The 17353-nt window shown below is 46.4% G+C and overlaps 1 protein-coding gene across 1 annotated transcript in view; it reads left to right on the top strand.

Annotated features, from left to right (window-relative positions):
• The window catches only part of SRGAP1 (SLIT-ROBO Rho GTPase activating protein 1), an 86840-nt gene that overhangs the window by 49293 nt on the left and 20194 nt on the right, over nucleotides 1-17353 (top strand). Inside the window, exons 11-12 of the mRNA XM_021711460.1 lie at nucleotides 10760-10865; nucleotides 14029-14253. Of these exons, the coding sequence (XP_021567135.1) occupies nucleotides 10760-10865; nucleotides 14029-14253 (331 nt within the window). The remainder of the gene's footprint in view (nucleotides 1-10759; nucleotides 10866-14028; nucleotides 14254-17353) is intronic.

Raw genomic sequence — 17353 nt, forward strand, 5'->3', positions numbered from 1 at the left:
CACTCCAGTCTGGGCAACTGAGTGAGACTCCAACTCAAAAAAAAAAAAAAATTGAGGTAGAAACCACAAATATATTCCCCCCTGTATTAAGAAAATAAATGAGTGACAATCTATGGATTAATAATCTTTGGATTAATGTTGATGGAAATGGTCTCTGTTGGAAATGAGTGCCCGCCAGGACCTACATCTTGAGGGAAAAAGCAGGCACCTCGGGGCTCTGAGCTACCAAGGATGCTAGGTGCCCTCCCAGTCGAGATTGAATGTGCTGGTGTTTTTGTTTGTTTGTTTGTTGTTTGAGTTTGTGTCTCCCTCTGTTGCCCAGGCTGGAGTATAGTGGCACGCTCACAGCCACCCCAGCGTCGACCTGCTGGGCTCAGGCGATCCTCCTGTCTCATTCTTCCAAGTAGCTGGAACTTCAGACGTGCACCACCACGCCCGGCTGATTTTTTAATTTACTATAGAGACGAGGTCTTGCCAAGTTGTCCAGGCTGGTCTTGAACACCTGGAGTTAGGCAATCCTCTCACCTCCGCCTCCCAAAGTGCTGGGATGACAGGCGTGAGTTACCACGCCTGGCACTGGTATTTTTAATTGGCCTGTTAATACTTGGTTAGTGCTCCCACTACAAAGTTTCATAAATGTTGAGCACCCCACCGCAACCCTATTTTTCCCCATAAATCTTGTTATTTTTAGTGCACGGTTTTGCAGAGTGAGAGGTTTTTTAAGAACACATATCGGCACTAACAACTTCTTTATATAACAAGCCCTCTTCCTCCAACATGTAACCTATTTAAAAAGAGAGGATTTGTCTCTGGGCAGGTGTCTTCTCGTACTGATGTGACTGGCACGTCCTGCATTTTTCCTGAATTTTCAGCAAATTCATTGACAGTGGCATAATACAACATTCTGTCACCTAGTTGATATTACACACTTGTGATGATTTGAACCAAGTTGTTGATTAATTGCCTACAATGTTCAAAACTTTCTAAGGATTCAGAGACTTGATTCTTGTGTTTAAGAGACTTAAATTATAACAGGAAAGATATTTACAAATAAATGCAGTCAGCCGGGTGCAGTGGTTTATGCCTATAATCCCAGCAATTTGGGAGGCTGAGGCAGGAAGATTGCTCGAGGCCAGGAATTTGAGACCAGCCTGGGCAGCATAGCGAGCTCTACAAAAAAAAAAAAATGCAGCCGGGCTCAGTGGCTCAGCCTGTAATCCCGCACCTTTGGGAGGCTGAGGCGAGTGGATTGCCTGAGCCCACGGGTTCGAGACCCGCCTGGGCAGCGAGACCTCATCTCTACAATAAATCAAAAAATCAGCCGGGCGTGGTAGCGCGCGCCTGTAGTTCCGGCTACTTGGAAGGCTGGGGTGGAAGGATCACCGGAGCCCAGCAGGTCAAGGCTGCGGTGGCCGGGAGCGGCCACTGCACTCCAGTCTAGGCGACAGAGTGAGACTCCAACTCACAAAAAAAAATAAAAATAAAAATATTAGCCGAGCATGTGGTGTGTGCCTGTGATTCCAGCTACTTGGGAGCTAAGGCGGGGGCTCGCCTGAGCCCAGGAGGCTGAGATCACAGTGAGCCATGACCATGCCACTGCACTCCAGCCTAGGCGAGAGAGTGACACCAACTCAGAAAAAACAGAATAAAACAAATAAATGCTGTCTAAGTGTGTGACGAATGCACAGCTATTTAGAAATTTTAGGGGGAGAGAGCTCTGAGTGACAGGTTGTCCTTACCCTCATTTCTTATAGCTTTGCCATAATTGGGTTTGATTTTCCCTATTAAGGAAATCTCACATGACAGTTATTTTATGTAGAGAAATCTTCCCTTTTCAACTTTTCTAAGGGTGTACATAAGTCCCTGGAGTACCCACTACCTATTTTTGGATCGTTTGGGGAAAATGTGTGTGCGTTGCAGATTATCCAGCCACGCTGATGCTTTATGCCTCGAGGGGACCACTTTCTTTGGAAGTTTACAAATATGTGTAGTAAAAGGAAATTTATCACATTTTTTAAAAAATGTGCACTCTTTGTTCTCTAATTTACTGCAAATTTCTTTTAACCACTTACTTCTCTGGATGAAGACGTGGTGAAATCAAATACAGCATACCTGTGAAATGACAGAAGTGGTGGTTTTGCATTCAAGGGCTGTTTTGTTTTCTGTTTTTTGTTTTTTTTTTTTAACCATCTACTTTGGAATGGTTTGGGGAGCGCTCTGGGTCAGGCCCACAAAGCCGGGGTTTCTTCTGGAATGTCCATGTATCATGGCTCTGGGAGTCCCAGGGCGTAAGTTCAAATACTTGTTCGAGCCACTCAAGTAATTCATAGTTTCTCCTGGCTGCTCCAGGGCTGTGAGCCCAGACGAAACATTTGCTTTTCATTTTATAGTGCATGTTATTATCTAGGTGACTACTCAGAAGTGAGGAAACTTCTTTTGTGGGGGGATTTTTTTCCCTATCACAAAACCAGCATGTGGTCACTGTAGAGTACTTGAAAAATACACCGGCCAGTCATAGTGGCTCATGCCTGTAATCTCAGCACTGTGGGAGGTAGGGAAGGGAGGAGTGCTAGAGCTCAGGAGTTCAAGACCAGCCTGGGCAACATAGCGAGACCCCAACTCCACAAAAAATTAAAAAATTAGTGCATGCCTGTAGTCCCAGCTACTTGGGAGACTGAGGTGAGAGGATCACTTGAGCCCAGGAGGTTGAGGCTGTGGTGAACTGTGATGGTGCGACTGCACTCCAACCTGGGCCCTAACTCAAAAAAAAAAAAAAAAAATGAAACAGGCAGTCAGTGCTTTTATGTTATTTTTATTTTATTTTATTTTTGAGTTGAAGTCTCACTCCATCACCAGGCTGGAGGGCAGTGGCACACTCACAGCCACTGCAGCCTCAACCTGCTGGGCTCACGTGATTTTTCTGCCTCAGCCTTCCAAGTAGCTGGAACTACAGATGCACACCACCACGCCTGGCTAGTTTTTGTGATTTTTTTATTGTAGAAACGAGGTCTCACCAAGTTACCCAGACTGGTCTCAAAACTCCAGGCTCAAAGTGCTGGGATTACAGGCTGAGCCACCGAGCCTGGCCGTCAGGGCTTTTAAAAATAATTGCTTATTATGCAATTAATATGTGATCACGGTAGGAAAATTATGAAATAAACTACAAATCATTCATTAAGCCTCTCCACAGAGATAAAGGCAACCTCTGTAGTATCTTTCCAGAATTTTTCTGTATATTCCTGTGTACTTTTTTCTTGTTTTGAGTCAGGGTCTCACTGTGTTTGTTGCCCAGGCTGGAGTGCAGTGACACAATCACCACTCACCACAACCTTAACATCCTGGACATAGACAGTCCTTCTGCTTCAGTCTCCTGAGTAGCTGGGACTGCAGGTGCACACCCAGCTAGTTTTTTAGTTGATTGTAGAGGCGAGGTCTCACTTTGTTGCCCAGGCTGGTCACAAACTCCTGGGTTCATGTAATCCTCCTACCTTGCCCTCCCAAAGTGCTGGGATTACAGTTACCACACCCGGCCCCCTATGTACTTTTTTTTTTTAATATTCTTCTTTTCCTTGTGTACTTTAAAGCAGCTTTATTGAGATATAGTCATCAGACTCTACAATTCATCTGTTGAGAGTATAATTCGAGGCCGGGCATGGTGGCTCACACTTACAATCCCGGAGTTTAGGGAGGCTGAGGTGGGAGGATTACTTGAAGCCTGGAGTTTGAGACCAGCCTGGGCAACATAGTAAGACCTTGTTTCTAAATTAAAAAAAAAAAAGCTATTTTAATTAAACTGACATGATGGCAAACCGCTGTCAACCCAACGACTTGGGAGCCCAAGGTGGGAGGATCGCTTGAACCCAGATGTTCAAAACTGCATTGAGCTATGATCTTGCCACTGCATTCCAGCCGGGGCGATAGAGGGAGTCTCTGTCTCTAAAATAAGGTTTTTAAAAAGTGCAATTCAGTGGATTTTAGTATATTTGCAGGATTATGCAACCATCCCCACCATCAATTTCGTGACTATTAACATTTTTATTATCCCCAAAAGAAATTCCAATTAGTAAGCATTCCCTGTCTCCCTATAACCACCACCCCCAGCCCCAGGCAACCACTAATCTACTTCTTGTCTCCATCGCTGCAGCTATCTCATCGAGATGGGATTACACAGCACGTGGTCTTCTGGTACTGGCTTTCACGCAGCGTCCTGCCTTCAAGGGGCACTCACGTTGTAGCCTGATCAGGAGTTCCTCCTTCTGATTGCTGAATAATATTCCATTTAATGGACATACCACTAAGAATGGTGTCATGCCAAGTGACTACCAGTAATTACAAGGTTTCTTTTTGAGGTGGTGAAATGTTTCAAAATTGGTGGAGGGACATTGCAAAGCTCTGCACAAATTAAACATCATAGATCAGTATGCTATCATTGGGCAAATTATATGGTATGTTAATTCTATCTCAGTAAAGCTGTTGTAAAAAAGTATATCTTGCCATACGGTCTGTGTATAAACCACTTTTTAAACCTGAATGATAGTATTAAAGCTCTATCAGTCTGCATTTTTCAAAATACAGCTTTTAGCGACCATGTAACGATTTCTGTTTACGCCACAAACCCCCTAGCTTTAGACATTTCGATCTTCCCGTTGACTTTGCAATTACAAGATGTGCCCTGAGGAGACTCTGAGTACCTAAACAGATGTGCCTATACCTGACACCATTCCATGCATCAGCTTCTGACTCCTCATCCCGGCGTTTGTGCGGCTAAAACTCTCTCAGCTGTGTTGGCATACGTGCTGGTTCTTTTCTCGGAACTCTCAACTTCTGTTGGATGCCGTATCGTCCTGTTCTTGGAGTTGCCTTTATCCTTAATGGTGACTAGACTGAGGGTCTGACCTGAGCGTGTAGAGCTTTCTAGACTAAGATACGGTTTCTTTGCTAACCTCAATGCCACTCCCAGAACAGGAAGCTTGTGAGTTGATTTCTATGGTGCTGTTCTTTAACTAGAAGGGGACACAGGGGCTTGATTCCCAGAAGCCAGCCCATCAACGGTGAGGGACAGAGGTTCCCAGGCACGTCCTCTCTTTCCTAGGAGAGCAACGGGTTGCTCATCTCTAGGCTAGACTAAGACACACCCAGACGGACAGGACCGTCCCTTGTCTTTCTCTTCCCTGCTCATTTATGCACATGCGGTCACACACACGATTGGCTCCTGCCATGACGTCACCAGAGTGACCCCAGGATCTCCCGGGGGCCCGCACATCCATCTGGAGTTCGGATGCTGGGCTGTGAGCTCAGAAATACTTGTGTGCCTGCCTTCAAGTAAACAGTTCCTAAATGTGGTCCTCACGAGCTTCTTCCCTGCCTTCATACTTGAGGGTACATTTGCATCTTGCGACGTATGATTTATTTTCTGGCCAACAAATGCTTTTGCAGGTGGTCCACAGAAGAACTGGCATCTTCTGAGTACTGGCCTTTTGAACTTCCGACCATCTTCAGGAGTAACTTGTGTCTCGTGGTGAATTTTTCACACACAAGTGCACGGAGCTGTCACATCTCATGCTGGGAAGTTGGGATGCTGCCGGGGAAGTCTTGCCTTGCTAGGAAAAGAACATAACTTAGCCCGGGGGGGTTTGAGCGTGTGATGGAGACTGGAAGAATGCCACTTTTACTGAATCACGTGAGATCTGGAATGGTGGAAACAAAGCCCAGCTTAAAAGAAATCTAATTAAAATACTGATTTTCCTCTGACATTTTTTTTTTGAGTCAGGGTCTCACTCTGTCACCCCGGCTGGAGTGCAGTGGTGTGGTCATGGCTCACCACAGCCTCAACCTCCTGGATTTAGGCAATCCTCTCACCTCAGCCTCCCAAGTAGCTGGGACCAAATAGCTGGGACCACGGCTGGGACTGAGTAGCTGGGACCACGGCTGGCTAATTTTTTAATTTTTTTGTAGAGTTGAGGTCTGGCTCTGTTGCCCAGGCTGGTCTTGAACTCCTGGGCTCTAAGTGATCCTCACACCTCAGCCTCCCAAAGTGCTGGGATTACAGGCATGAGCCACCACGCCTAGCTCCTGAAAATTTTTCCGAGGGGAAGGAAAGGCTATCTTTTCATCAGCGTGAAGTTGTGAGCCCAGGGGTTGCCCCACGCAGAGCCAGCCAGGGACACCCGAGATCATCAGAGTGGCTGTGGCAGCCACGTGCTGCGACCCTCTGACTGCACTTGGGCAACTGGTGAGCGACGTGTGCCGAAGCGAAGCTTCTGGAGGAAGCAGGCTGCAGCTGGCCAGGTGGGACAGGCCTGTCGTGGCCGCTGTGCTCCGACCAAGCTGGCTGTGGCTGTGGAGGGTGGACACCTGTCTGCTGCCACCTTACCTGGTATTTTAATGTCCCTCTTTCATATTCTCATGCTTTCCTCTCCATGTGCACCTCTAGGCCCCCTGATTATCTTTTGTCATGGTGGTAAAATACACGTGCCATAGTATTGACCCTCGTAGCCATTTTTCAGCATGCAGTTTAGGGCATTCCTTGCGTTCACAGGCTGGTGCACCTGTCACCGCCACCCATTTCCAGAATGTCTTCGACCTCCCAAATAGAAACCCTGCCTGCGAACAGCGAATTTCCCTGTCCCCCGTCCTCGTCCCATCTCTGACTTTGCCTGTTCTAGGGAACTCACATAATGGAGTCCTTCTGAGTCCGGCTCATTTCACTGAGCAGGACATCTTCCAGTTCATCCGTGGTACGGCATGGGTCGGAATCTCCTTCCTTTGCAAGGCTGAGTAGTCCTCCGTGGTGTGTGTAGACCACACTGTGTTAATCCGTTCCTCTGTCAGTGAACATGTGGGTTGTTTCTGCCTTTTGGCTGTTATGAATAATGATGCTGTGGAATTAGTGTATAAATATGGGGGGGGGCAAAAAACCAGAATTATCTTCTGGACAGTGGGCCCCTCGTAGCTAGGCTTCCCTGCTAGGTGAGTGTTCTAGGAACCCAGTGGCATCCATGAGCCAGCTGGCATTGTTGGGAGAGGCTGCTTTCAGCTTCAGTGAATTTTTGGAGATTCTTTCAACGTGTTTGTCCATTTCATGAGAGGTGATTTACGAGGACACCTGCCCACACCGCACTGAGTGTTCAGCAGTTTTCAACCAAAAATTACATGACCCCCGTGCCCCACCCTTCATATTCCCTCAGTCTCACCCTGAGCACTTTTTTGTTTCCCTGTATGAAAAAAGTCCTCAATGGTAAACATTTGGCCAATGGGGAAGAAGTAAAACAAAAAACAGCAGAAGCACTAAAAGGCATCAGAGTGGATGAGTTCAAAAACTGTTTTGAGCAGTAGAAAAGCATCTGGATAGGTGTATTGCATTCAACAAAGAGTACTTTGTAGGGGACTGAAGTTTAAACATGTAAGAATAAATACACATTTTTTATAAATAAATTTTATTTTGGGGGGGTCCCTCTTACATCTGCTCCCCCAATTCTTTTTAAATAAAATTTTGAAACTGCCACTAAGAGGCCGAGGAGCTACACTTAGAGCCGACAGAAACAAGGGGATCTTGAATTAGGAGTGAGCCGCTGTCAGCCTCCAGACCTACTCGCCATCTCTGGGATGTGACAAATGTCCAAGATCCACCGTCTAGTAAGAGTGGTTCCTATCACATCCCTGCCTTTTCATTTGTTTTTAACTTTCAGATTCTAAAACTAGCTGTAAGCTGCTGAAATCCTGTCCCTGGTAGTTGACCTTGATGTGAACATGAGGATTCGCTTGGAGAATAAGGTCGCTTAACTCTTAAAACACCTGCGATCCTCAATGAGAATGGACCATCACATGTGTAATTTCACCTGGGAGGGTTTCTTTTTCTTTTTAGAGATAGACTTATTAGATACAGGTATGCTAAGTCATCTTTTCACTCTAACTTCAAACAGCAGTACATCATACTTTTCTGTTTAAAAAAAAATTTAGCTTTTTCAGGTAATACACGTTTCACTGATTGATTTCTGATATGAGATAATCCACCTGTGTCTGCATGTATAATACATGTAGGTACAGAATTCCCCCGTTAAGTTCTCGATGACGTGTGAATGACTTGGGGCTGGGGGATGTGAGCTCCCTGGCGTCACATGAAGCTGTCGTGGGAGATGAACAGCCTTCTCGGACATGTTCTGGTCTTACTGGAACTCTGGGGCTGAATCAGGCAGAAATATTAATAATTTAATTATTGAGTTCTGTGACCTGAGTGAATTTATGCACCTGTTGAGTAACTTTTTTTTTAAGGTGTCTTACTCCTTTTCAGGAAAAAAAAACCAAAACAAAAACAATCAAGACTGTTGCCTGGAAAGGATACTAAGCAAAGTGTTTTTTACTCAGTAGATATGACCCTGACCTGCCTCGTTCATAGTGTCATATTTTCTTCCATTTTGATATACTTTACAAATAAAAAGGCAACATTCAATGTATCCAGTTCAATATTGCTAGGATCACACGATGATTATTTATAGGTTTGCTCTGAAAGAATAAAAATGTTACAGGAGTGTCAATTGCATGAAAATGTGTTACTTGCATGGTGCTTGATGAGTTTCTGAACTTGCATTTTCCCTGTGATGGCAGACCTTCGGGCCCAGCTCTGACATCCAGAAGGGAGGTAGAGGTGTTTTTTCCTCCCACGAACCCTGATCAATTGTTGCTTGTTTTGCAAACTCATTTGCAGTTGAGCAAGAATATCCCTAATCATTGTTCATGCCTTTTCAGCTGTGCAGACGGGAAAATAAAATGCCCAGCTCGATAATAAGTAGAAGGCAGCTGGGGTCAGCCCTTGGGATTCCGGGACAGGAGCCTAGCATGAGTCAGTAAGGCAGCATTTCTAATCTCCCACGTGAATCCAAGTCCAAGTTGACTTCACCGAAAATGGAAAAGGAAACTGAGTTAGGAGAGGATTTTGATGGCCCCGTTTAGAAATAGTAAAGACTTCTGTTAGGAAATTAACAGTGAGATGCCCAGAGGTAAAAACCATGGGACTTTGCTCCTGTCCAAGGGAAAAAATAAAGTGAAGATACCATCTCTTATAAGACATTGACATTCGTAACCTTGAGACCAGATGAGGCTGTCATTGAAGAGAACCAGGTGGAAACCTCTGAGGGGTATCCACATCTGTGAATGGAAGAAAGTCAAAAATAATAGTCACAATAAGGTCAATCTACTGACTATGGTTTCAGAAGCTGGGGACAGAGCATTTTCAATTAGAACACATGGATGTCTCAAGAGCAATCAAGAGCAAATGTAGTGATGGGAAATTGTAAGAAGCATCAAAAACACTTTCAGACAGATTTTTTAAAAATATTTTCTCAAATATACGTATTGGATATCTTCAAAGTTGTAAAGGTGCTTTGAGATCCAGGAAAGCCAACCAGAGTTAGGAAACAGAAAACACAGGTTCTAGTTCCGGCTCCGCGCCGTCTAACCACCAGCTGGCTTGGGTGAATCACTGGCTAGTCCTCACTTTCCTGATCTGTGAAATAGAATGACAGTGTGTGCCCCACCCACTCCATAGCCTGTCATTCCCATGAAGTCAGAGAGCGAATGTGAAAGTGTGTTGTAACATATGTAGATAGTGGTGCAAATAATAGACTATTACAAGTAACCTTTCTGTTGCTGTTGACAAGCACTTTGGTGCTAAGGTGTTGTGGACAGTTCATATTCCGAGTAAAGAGGTAAAATAATACTAGGAAGTCCCAGGTGCTTTCCCGCCAGGGTGCTCCCCACCCCACGGGGAAGACGGGACCAGGAAGTAAGTAATAGTAGACACCAGGGTGTGTGTTGCATGAGGACAAGAATTGTATCACTGACATCTTCCTAATGCTTCACTTAGTGCCTGAAGCCTGGTAGGCATTCCCAACATATTTGCTTTAAAAATTGATGAGATAGGATATTAATATAATACAAGGCAAAAAGTCACACAAATAAAATGCTATGGTGGTTTTGAGAAAGGAGAGATTCAAAACCTGGTATATTGCCTGGATCATAGTAATAGACAAGCATCTGATGAATTATGCACAGTGATTGGTGGAAGGGTGCCATGTCCCAGAAAGCAACTCATGTTAACATGCAGCAAAAAGAAGCTGAAACCGTGTCAGATGCAAAATTTAGAATTGGCAGCAAGGGAAAAATGATTCTTAAATCTAGAAAACTCTAAACTACTCCAAGCTGAGACCATGAAAATCAGAGAAGTCTGGGCACAATGTCTCATGCCTGTAATCCCAACACTTTGGGAGGCCAAGGCAGGGACACTGTCTGAGCCCAGAGTCTGAGACCAACCTGGGCCACATAGCAAGACCCCCGTCTCAACCCCCAAAAAAGTTTTTTTTAATTAGCTGAGTGTGTTGGTGCAAACCTGTAGTCCCATCTACTTGGGAGGCTAACATGGGAGGATCTCTTGACAGTTCAGGAAGTCTAGGCTGCAGTGAACCACTGTACTGCAGCCTGGGTGAAAGAGTAAGACGCCATCTCTACCATGATGAATGAATGAATGAGTGAATGAATTTTGAAAAGAAGAATCAGAGAAAGCAGTGGGGGTCAGGGAGATGCCCTCAGCAGGGGCAGAACTGCCAACCTGATCGCTTGTGCACCCTATTGCTTACGACTGCATCTCGCCCAGAGATGAGGGGGTTACCTGTGCCCCAGTGTGTACCTGTCAGGCGTGTGCTGCAGTGTTCTGCTTTCAATGTGGTGAGCTCAAGGCCCTGACCCTGTCCTTTTCTGCCTATAGGAATAGATAATCTCTATGAGAGGGCGCTTCACATCCGGAAACTGCTCCTGACCTTGCCCCGCTCGGTCCTTGTCGTGATGCGGTACCTTTTTGCCTTCCTCAACCAGTGAGTACCCGGCACCCGCCAGAGTGCCCATCTCAATTCTCTATTCCTGGATCCTGGGACATGTCCATTGGGCTCCATGTATCAGCAGGGTCGAAGATCAAATGATGGAATACAGGCCGAAGGTACATTTTGCCTCAGCAGACCAAGGTCATCGTGTGATCGTGAAGGCTACCCCAGCGGCTCACACTGTGGCTGTAAATGCAGAAATTTCCAAATGCCACTGACAGTGGCACTTGTCAGTGAAATGTGGGTTTTCCCAGCTTCCCTCCAAAGCCAGTGACATGGAGGTTTTCATCAAAATGATGTCAACCAGCTGCTCATTACGGACAATGTCCAATTTTGAATGTTGCAGCCAGGGACGGAGGAATTTCTCGAGATATATTCACGGATCCAAACAGAATTTCCACAATTTCAGTCGTGAGGGCTCATCAAGAAAAACTACTTCTAAAATGTCTTCTTAAACAATGTGACAGAAGTCTTAAAAAATCTCAACATTATTTTCAGGGAGATTTGCTCTTTTAGTTTAGGCAATGTTAGGTTACTTCCTGGCATCTGTGAGAACATCTTCCCCAAGTGCCAACCAAGAGCCCTCTTGCTGGCCAACATTTCATTCAAACAGGTGGAAATACTGGAATGCCAGGAGGAGTGACCTTAGTGAAGAAAACTGCTCATTCCAGCATGGGATTTCCCTTCCCAAAATTAGGGTATTTCCTCTTCTCTGTTGCTTGGGACGCTTAGAGTTCTCGAAAGCCATGAAGACGTATACCAGCGACAGTCCTGAAGTCATACCCACTCGGGTTGACCCCAAGAGCCAAGTGTTATTCCACAGGGAAGGGCAGGCAGTCCCCCCACAGAATGGGACTCCACGGCGGACCTGGCGGTGCCTGCAGATGACAGTGGGAACCCATTGGTTCAGAGACTGCCATGCGTCTCCAGAGGGGTGGGTCTAAACGATGTTAGGTGAGACGATGTATGTTTTTAACCTTTCAATAAGCAGGCTCGCCCAGGCAGTGGTAGAGCCCCGAGGCTGGCCTGTCTGGCCCCGCAGCAGGGAGAGCCTTGTGTTCCTCTTGACCCTCCGTGCTGGTCCTTCCAAATCTTCCTGGCATGCCCAAGCAGAGCCCACTGTGAACCAGGAAACCATAATGGATGACAGAACAGTCTGTTGATTAGGAAAGTTCTTGAAACCGAACCTAACTCATCACGCTTCTCAGCAGAATGGACCCTGCCCCATGGGCCGGACAGCAGTACCACTTCCAGTGGGTCTGCCCAAGGATGCCCCTGGCTGCCTGCCTCTGCCTCCATGCAGACGCAAGGGGCCAGACTCTAGGGCAGGATGCTTGGGATGGGCATTTTGATAAGAAAGATTCGTATTTTGTATTGTAAAATCAAAACTTGGAAATAATGTTTTTGGACTGGGTCAGTGACCCACACCTATAATGCTAGCACTTTGGAAGGCCAAGGCAGGAGGATCATTTGAGTCCAAGAGTTTGAGAGACCAGCCTGAGAAACATAGCAAGAACCCGTCTTTCAAAAAAAAAAAGAAAAGAAGAAGAAAATGAACAAGGTATGGCGGCACGTGCCTGTAATCCCAGCTACTCAGGAGGCTGAGACTGGAAGATGGCTTGAGCCCAGGAGGCAGAGGCTGCAGTGAACTGTGATCACACCACTGCACTCCAGCCTGGGTGACAGAGCAAGGCCCTGTCTCAAAGAAAAAAGAAAAGCACATTTTCATATCAAGTTTTTGCTTTTTAAGCCAGTACTACTTTAAGGACTCAACATGGCATGTGACACTCCCCACTGAGCTAAAATGACTATTTTGAAAATTAGATCGTTCCTGTTCTGAATCTCCATTTTCAAGATAATCTGTAACGTGATCATTCTCTATTATCGTGAACTTCTTTTCCCCCCAAGATCATATGTTTGAAAAGTGGCAGAAGGAAAAGACATATGTTAGCTGAGGAAATTATGCTTTTGTGTTTTCTGCTTTTTAGACTATCTTATTTCCGAAACAAGGGTGAAGTGTCATGTCACAAGGCAGCTCAGTTTCTTTGCGTCTGCCACCATCTCACAAAGGTAGCTGAGTCTCCTTTCCCGCCTCCCACCTGCCATCTATTCACCTGGATTTTACATTTCCTTTCAAGACTGACATACTATACCCTGAAAGATAATGGCTGGGAACTCTCCCTAAAGCAGCATCTTGCCCGTTGGGTGCTGGAGGCATCGCCATAAAGAGCTGGGTGACCGGAGTCACCTGAGAAAATATTTCACCAACAGCCACTGGACTGGATTTAGCCATGAGTCCTCGACGCCTGGAAATCTCCCCCCAGTTGGCCAGCCCTGGGTGGGATCAGAGAAGTGAGGCCCCTTCCCCTCCCATGAACCTGCGATGTTTTCATCACACTGGTGGTCGCCTGGTGTTCACAGTCTCACTCAGGAGCAGATTATAAAACCCAGAGTCGTTATTTGCTTCCTTTCGACCGTTACAGAGAAAAGATGCTTTGTTTTCCTCTGGGCTTTTCTCAAGATTTATAGAAGAAAACTAAACTCGGGGAGATTTTTGGGTGGTGGGAGGATAATTCTAAAGACAAAGCCTTATGGAAATCGTCACCATCTCGCCCAGGCTTATATGAGTGGAGCTTAGAGCTGGACCTTAATATTTACAAATATGGTGCCACGTGCCTGTCGTCCCAGCTACTCAGGAGGCTGAGGCCAGAGGATTGCCTGTGCCCGGGAGGTCGAGGCTGCCGTGAGCCATGATCACACCACTGCCCTCCGGCCTGGGTGACAGAGTGAGACCCTGACTCAAAAAAAAGTTGTTCTTCAGAGAAAATATTGACAAATAAAACTCATCTCCTTCGATGCTGGCCTCCTCTGAGATTGGCGTTGTGTTGAACTTCCTCATGACTTAATGAAACGCCACTCAGTGAAGCCGGTAGGATGCACAGTCCCCCTCAGTGTCCACCCAGCTGAGGGTTGTAGGTCTTTTGAGTTCCCTTCCCTTTCTTACTTTTACCCTCCGGTGGGGTGGGGCGCCATTTTAACCCAGGAACAGAGGCCCAATGGAGCATCCGGGACTCTGCTTCCAGGACATGGCACGCCTGGTGACACCACTCTCTTCCCCTCTCTCGTTCTCTCGTGGCCCCGCCCGCCTCCCGCCCAGTCTCTCCCAGTACAGCGATGAGAACATGATGGACCCCTACAACCTGGCCATTTGCTTTGGCCCCACGCTGATGCCTGTCCCAGAGGTACAGGACCAGGTGTCCTGCCAGGCTCATGTGAACGAGATCGTCAAGACCATCATCGTCCACCACGAGACCATCTTCCCGGACGCCAAAGAGCTGGACGGCCCCGTGTACGAGAAGTGCATGGCTGGCGACGACTACTGGTGAGTCGGGGGCTCGGTCTCCCGCCCTCCCCCCACCCCCGGGTGTTTTTTGGAAACACGGGGAACAATTTAACTAGGAAAGAGTTTCCCATAAGCATCCATACTGCGAATTTCTTTCCTTTCTTCCTTCTTTCTTTCTTTCTCTCTCTGTCCTCTTTCCTTCCTTCCTCCTTCCTTCCTTTCTTTCCTTCTCTCTTCCTTCCCTCCCTTCCTGCTTCCGTCTTTTCTTTCTCTCTCTCTCCTTTCTTTCTTTCTTCCTTGCTCACTTGCGCGCTCTCTCTCTCTCTCTCTCTCTCTCTCTCTCTTTTTCTTTCTTTCTCACTCTGTCACCCAGGCTGGAGTGCCATGGCATGATCACAGCTCACCACAGCCTCGATCTCCTGGGCTCAGGCGATCCTCTCACCTCAGCCTCCCAAGTAGCTGGGACTACAGGCCACACACCACCACACCCAGCTAATTTTTAAAAAAAAATTTTTTTTGTAAAAACCAGTTTTTGCCCTGTTGCCCAGGCTGGTCTTGTACTCCTGGGCCCAGTCGAGCCTCCCGCCTCAACCCCCCAGTGCTGGAACCGCTGGCGGGAGCCACCGTGCCAGCCATCTCCTGTCTTTATGATGCCCACTCTGCCAAGTGAGTCCAGAAAGGCCAGGGAGCCACCAGGTGTAACGTCGCCTGAGGCAGCCCAGGTGTGTGTCGACTCCAAAGACACGAGCATCCCCCCTGTAGCCGCCCTGCCCACCACAGAGACCACCCTGGGTGTCAAGGACGCAGGAGCAACCGAGACAGGCTGGTCTAAACCTCCCATTCTGGACCCTGCCTGGGAAACTGTCTGTCCCGTTTCCTTTCCAAGGATCAGATAGAAGGGGGACAAGGAGCAGGAAGATCACTGAGTGCCTGAAAGCGTGTCTTTTCACTGGAATCACGGTGTGGCCATATGCCTTCAGGAGACAGGGTTGACAAGTTCCAGAAGTCCCGGTTTCTAAAGTAACAGCAAAGCACCCTGGATTCCGGTTCTAAAGGACATCCAGCAATTTTACACACAAAATTCAGTTCAGAAGTATTTACTTGAGACCCTGTGCTGTGGCTCACGCCTCTAAACCCAGTGGGAGGCCAAGGCAGGAGGATCACTTGAGACCAGGAGTTCAAGACCAACCTGGACAACATAGTGAGACCCTGTCTCTACAAAAAAAAAATTTTTTTTGAAATTAGCCGGTCATGATGGTGCCTGTAATCCCAGCTACTCAGGAGGCTGAGGTGGGAGGATCCTCTGAGCCCAGGGGGTCAAGGCTGCAGTGAGCTGTGATTGCACCACTGCACTCCAGCCTGGGCAACAGAGCAAGACCTTGTCTCCAAAAATAAATCTATATGTATACGCATATATGGAAAATATAAATTATATCTATAAGTACACATGTATTTACTTGAGTACTTACTATGTGCAAGGTACTGATGGAGCGTGTGACTCTGGGTTGATGCATGGACATGAATTCACCCTACTGAGATACATAATTTTGTGTTCATAGTCATATTTATTCTAAGAACACTGCTACTATGGCTATTATGGTGTGTTTTTCGCTATTCTGTTGCTATTTTTATTGATCTATAATAGGTGTTCATGTGTGGAGATACATGAGATATTTTGATCCTTGTATCCAATGTGTAACGATCAAAGCATATTTAACCTTTTCACATATTAGGGCAGGTCGGTAAGCCCTGCTGTCTTGTTCTTATCAGAGAGCAAGGCTATAGACGTCTGGACAATATCATTGGATGTATTATGTTCTAGGACAGTTTTAGACGGAGTCAAGGCTCTGTGTTCGTCTTGGCTTCAGGAACACATGCTTAACTCTGTCTTCTTGAACATGGTGTTCTCTAGAAGGATTGATCAATTTAAGAAGAAAGCCACCTGTGTGGTTGTCCCCATCACCGGAAATATCAATGGGCTTTTAGGGTGAATTCAGGTTGGTATTTGTGACCAGTGCATTTCTTTGGTCAGCACGCATTGGAGGAGAGGGAGTGGTCGTGTTACGGATAAAGCTTTAAAAGAGATGAAAATCATGTTCTTGTGCGGATGGAAGGTGAACATGTGCCCAGAAGAGATAGTAAAAGCAAGATAGTAAAGGTGCTACATCCAAAAAGAAAGAAAGAAAGAAAAGCGAAAGATCCTACCTCCAGTTCAAAGGAGAAGTTGAAGAGACATCAATGTCCATGTAGTACAGGAAGAGCAAAAGGAATTTGCAAAAACTGGTTTTCCCACAGGGCAGCCACCGGTCATATTCTACCAGAATTCAACTAATTTGTATTTTTATGGGTAGGAATGATTTATCACGCTATCAGCTCTCTACAGGTTAACCTCTGTCTTTACAGAGTTGTAAAATAACCTAGTCAAAGATGGATGCATGTGTATGCAGGGGTGCCAAAAAATGTATATACACTTTAAGAAAGGCAAAAAGTTATTAAAAATGTAGTCAATATATACCAACAACAAAAGATGAATACAAGCCACATTTGACGTCTGCAGTTACAAGAGGTGCTCCCATCAACGTCCAGACGCTTCTGATGACAACCAACGACTGCAGGGCTTGTGGCTGTGCACGACCTCCCGGGTCTTCCCTTGCGCACGTCACACACAGCACCATGCATCTCAAACTCATCGCAAATGCGTGCGGTGGTCAGGCGTGTTGGAGGCTCTGTGCACACTCACGCCTCCATTGTCGTTGCCCTTCCACAGCATTCTCGAAGTTCAAAGACCACTTCAACATGGTCTCATGCTCCTCGAATGACAACCGTGCTTCTGCCATTTTCTCTGACCGTCCTGCCTGTCGCATGGTGACACTAACGTTCATTTAATTAATGCCATCATTTGAACGAACGTCATACGACTCATGGCTGCCGTCATTCAATTCAACTTCGAAAAGTAATGCATAGATAACATCGCTTAAAATGTGTAGACTTTTTTTGGCACCTTGTGTATATGCATACCCCCATAGGTCCGGGAACCAATGAGACCCCGGCACTCCTTGGATGAATGGTCCAGCATCTCTTCCTCCATTCCAAAGTCTTAGGTCTTTCCTTCCAACCGCACCTGTTCATTGTTTAAGTT

This window comes from Carlito syrichta, unplaced genomic scaffold, assembly GCF_000164805.1.
Source record: "Carlito syrichta isolate Samal-C Ts95f unplaced genomic scaffold, Tarsius_syrichta-2.0.1 Scaffold302305, whole genome shotgun sequence".
NCBI classification, from domain to species: domain Eukaryota; kingdom Metazoa; phylum Chordata; class Mammalia; order Primates; family Tarsiidae; genus Carlito; species Carlito syrichta.